At 32.3% G+C, this 4,620-nt stretch overlaps 1 protein-coding gene across 1 annotated transcript; it reads left to right on the top strand.

Annotated features, from left to right (window-relative positions):
* Window positions 1–1,238: 1,238 nt before the first annotated feature.
* On the top strand, window positions 1,239–2,904 carry LOC106293786. The gene is made up of 2 exons (XM_013729431.1): window positions 1,239–1,623; window positions 2,155–2,904. Exons 1-2 carry the CDS (start codon window positions 1,239–1,241, stop codon window positions 2,655–2,657), a joined length of 888 nt encoding a protein of 295 aa, XP_013584885.1. The 3' UTR covers window positions 2,658–2,904.
* Window positions 2,905–4,620: the final 1,716 nt, after the last annotated feature.

Raw genomic sequence — 4,620 nt, forward strand, 5'->3', positions numbered from 1 at the left:
GAAATACTTTCAAGGTATTTACGTGAAAATTACGAGGAAAACATTTCAAGGTAGTTACGTGAATTTTACGAGGAAATATGTACGTGTCGTTAACGAGGAAATGCTTTCGTGGTATTTACGAGGAACGGTAGCGACATTCTTACGTCGACTGTCTACGTGGTCTTTACGACGATTTGTTTTCTTCGTTTTTACGACGAAATATTTTCTTCGCTAATTTACGACGAATAGGCGCGGAAATATGTGTAACGACGAACGATTAACGACAAAACGTGTTTCCTCGCTAATTCGTCGTAAAGCCTCTTTTACGACGAACTAAAGAGGAAAACCGCCCTCGTAAAATTTATGTTTTCTTGTAGTATCTATGATTCTCTTCATCTAGTCTATATTAAACTTACCCAAATTACTGACATTTACCATATATATTCTATTATGAAAGCAATATAATTGATAAATGGTGATTTAATCAAAATAATAACTAATAAAAGATGCTATGGTGTCATATTAAAAACTAAGAAAAAATGCTTTTTTTAAAAACTGCTGCCCTAAGCGAAAGCTTCATTTTTTACAATGGAAGCACGGCCCTGAATCCAGTGAACACTCTACTGAAGTGAGCTAAGTAGAAGATGAAACAATCTAACCACAACTTACCACATGTGACCACAGTTTAACTTGCTTCTCGTACGTGTGTCCACGTGGTATACTCACGAGCGGTCTCTTCTTACATACTCCAACTCACCAATTCTGGTTGTGGATGAAAATGTAACGGACGTTAAAAAATTTGGCGTCCTTTTGATAAAATAGGAAAAGAGTAGACAACATGGTTATAGACATGAATCTGACTTAGACCATGCAACTCCTTTTCTAAAGTAATACAATTCAGTATACTGTTTAGTGAGTAGCTAGTAGTATTAGTTAATGTAATTATTCTGATTTGATAAAAGTTATTCGTTTTGAAGCGGTTGTCTGTGGACGCTATGGTGGTAATAATTGGATTCTACAAATTAGTCAGCCAACACATTTTAAACTGTAATTAGTTTCTCCGTTACCCAAAATTAACGCCGTTAATCCATTATTCACCATCGTTACACCATTCTGTTGTCATGTTTTACCATTTTGTCGTTACTCCGTTAAAAAGTCAACGGCTTTGTCAACACAATGATAACATCATTAAATAAAACTTTCAGGTGTGCATCTATAAATATATCACAATTAGCTTAAGACATGAGCAACCACCAAAAATGGTATATATTCCACGAAGATTCAACAGATTCGCTGCAGTTTTTGACGTGGCGGCAACGCGTGCACATCCACCGTGCGATAGCAGCAGCGGGAGCGATCACTTTCCGGAGGAGACACAGGATCTTTGGGATCTGATCGAATCTTTTATCGACAGGGAAGGGAAAGTTTTATCGGATGAGGTTTCTCCTGGGGAAGAAAACGATGATAAATCAGACGTTGATGATGATTATGAAGAAGTGAAGGAGAGGTTACGGGAAATTCGTGAGAATCACGGAGGAGGCGGAGAGCGGCGGAGAATAGTTGATGAGGTAGTAAATGCAAGTGAGTTCGTCGGAGAGAAACGACACTTGATGGCTTATCTACGTAACAAAGGTTATGATGCAGGTACTAATGCTCTCAATGACTATATTATAGGAAATTTACATTTGTATATATATATTTGATATTCAGGGATGTTAATACAGTTTGTTCAGTATAACCTAATTAAAATTTGTTGATTTAAGGGATAAATTATTTTAAAACAAGGGTTGACACAATATATGAGCGAGCTTCAAGATTCATTGGTCATTTGATTCTTACAGTCGTATTGGTCTATATAGAGTCACATGTAGAAGTAGATTCACATTAGGCTATATATAGATATAGTATATCTAGTATCTGATGTGATTTTTTTTTGTAGCATATATAAGGCTGTTTTAACAAATATCAATGCTAGGTTGGATATCAGCTGTAGTACACAGCAGTTGTATGTATATATATTAAAACCATATTGGATGTTGGGATTTTAATGTGCAAATGCTGAGATGAAAAAAAGATCTCATTATCATTTAATATCTGTACGTTTTCGCATTTGTATGCATAAATTTATAATACCGCACCTAATGTATTTTTGTGATTCATACTAATGTTACATAGGTCTTTGCAAGTCCCGGTGGGAAAGATTTGGCAATAACACGGCCGGAAAGTACGAGTACGTTGACGTTAATGGAGGAGATAAGAACCGTTTTATCGTCGAGACAAATCTTGCCGGAGAATTTGAGATTGCTCGGCCTACGACAAGATACATTTCTCTCTTAGCACAACTACCACGTGTCTTTGTTGGAACACCTGAAGAGCTGAAACAGCTTGTGAGGATCATGTCCTTAGAGATAAGACGGTCGATGAAGCGAGCAAAAATTCACGTGCCTCCGTGGAGGAGGAACGGTTATATGCTAGCCAAATGGTTCGGCCACTATAAACGAACATCCAACGAAGTGGTGACTAAGGTTAAGAGCTGTGGTTGCGGACCACGTGTTGGGTTCGAAGAATCGGTTAAAGCGGTTAGGTTTAACAGTTCTACGGAGGCGGAGTGGAAGAGGATTGGTTTAAAGGTTGGCCAGCTCACGATGGCTTTCAAAGGCGGTGAGGTGAGGCTGTGATAGTCAAGAATAAAGCATATGCCTCTGAGAGTTTATGATTAAGATGTTTGGATTATGCTGTGAATATAGATAAAGTTTTGTTGGGGATTAGAAAACTAGAGAAGCAAAGCAAGTAAGCAACTATGTACAAAGTTACTGATTAGTACATGAATCTGTCTACTGCAATTACTTTTTAAAGAGTCTGTTTTTAAAGAGTCTAGTACATGAATCATTGGCCCAACTCAATGAAGTTTCGTATTTAGAGTCTGTTTTTTTTCCTTTGCCATAGAATAACATTTTGAACCTTTCAAAAGAGAAAAGTACACGTTTATGTGAATACCGATTTGAAGTTTGATATAAACAAATGACACCACTTTTACTATATGTGTTGGATGATGATGATATCAAACACCTTTAATAGTTTTTTGAATTGTTTTGAATTAATCAAGTTTCACGAAACTAGAGTACTATACTATCCGAAAACAAAACAAAAGTATACATAATAGATCTAAATCCGAAGGACCCTTGAGACGTTTGACAAAAAAAGGACCTTTGAGACAAATAATATTTGGAAAAAGAAAACACAAAGAAAACGAAGATAATAAATAATAAAAAGTTTAGTAAATGTAATATTTGTTTTTAGGCTATAGCAAGAACATATGATGTATTTATACACTAGTTAATGTTCCGCACCTTATGCGGATTATTACATCTATATATCTAACAATTTATAATTCTAATGTTTCTTTTTATTAAAAAGTAATAATTAAATTAGATACAACTTTTAAATTATTATAAATTATAAAACTTCATTATTTGTATTGATAATTAATGTATTAAATTATGTTATTTTGTTTCATATTTTATTTATGTGATGTAGATTTTGGATCAAAATCTTTTGATATAGTAATAATTAATATAGAAAATTTATATTTGAAATTAAACACATATTGTATTTGGACTGAAAAGAAATCATGTGGCACTGAAAAGATTATAAAAAATCACATAAAACATCAACAAAAACGATTATATAGGAGTGTTTAGTTTGGTAAAAACTGAACCATTTAAAACGAACCAAATCGAAAAAGAAAAATAGTATGGGTTTGTTAGTACCGAAAAAACCAAATAGATGTTATTTTTAAGAAATTGAAGTATATGGATATGATTCAGTATATTAAGCGATCAAACCGAATAAACCAAAGAAACCGATTAATTCAGATATATTAGTATACTTATATATATATTATATTATAATAATTTGTATTTGATCAATATTTCCAATAAAAATCACAGAAATTGGCTATAATATTAGTCATTAAAATTATAAACTAAATATAAGATAAAAGTAATGATGATATTATTGGTAGATATTGTGAATATCAACTGTTAATATCTATTTATTAATTAAATATCATAAATATCATGATAATTATATATTAAATATATTTTAAAAATAATAATAGTATACTATTAGTAGAAGAGGTTCATGTTTATTAATTATCCTAAATATCATGATAAATATATATATATAAAAATAAATTTTTAAATAATAATATTAATTAAACTAATGACTTATTCTAAAATTATGAAAAGATGATGAGTAAGTATAGTAGCTAAAATTATAGAAAAAAATGACAAGTAAACAAATTCACTTTTCAAATAATATTATAGATATTAAAACATTTTAACTAGAACAATTATTATTTTCTATCAAGTATAAAGTGTGAATTGTATTGTGTCTAGCCTAATTATATACATCAATCACAAAACAATAAAAAAAAGGTTAGACCCAAAAAAAAAAGGGAATGATACAACCAAAAACCTACTGAACCTTTCGGTATTTAAAGTCTCAATAACATCTTCATTAAAGTCTTCCCTGCTAGCGCCTAACAACCTTTTGCCTCCGCCTTCTTCTCTTTCAGGTACCAACACGTGGAGGCTTTATTCTGATGCAGCTTGGGACTCAAAGACTGGAAGATGTGGT

This window comes from Brassica oleracea, chromosome C5 (assembly GCF_000695525.1).
Source record: "Brassica oleracea var. oleracea cultivar TO1000 chromosome C5, BOL, whole genome shotgun sequence".
In the NCBI taxonomy this organism is placed as follows: Eukaryota; Viridiplantae; Streptophyta; class Magnoliopsida; order Brassicales; family Brassicaceae; genus Brassica; species Brassica oleracea.

What these genes read in the sequence shown, in the direction of transcription:
- LOC106293786 (XM_013729431.1), top strand. Translation starts at nt 1,239, where the DNA reads ATGGTATATATTCCACGAAGATTCAACAGATTCGCTGCAGTTTTTGAC. An exon ending in TAACAAAGGTTATGATGCAG is followed by an intron (nt 1,624 to 2,154) that starts GTACTAATGCTC and finishes AATGTTACATAG; the next exon opens with GTCTTTGCAAGTCCCGGTGG.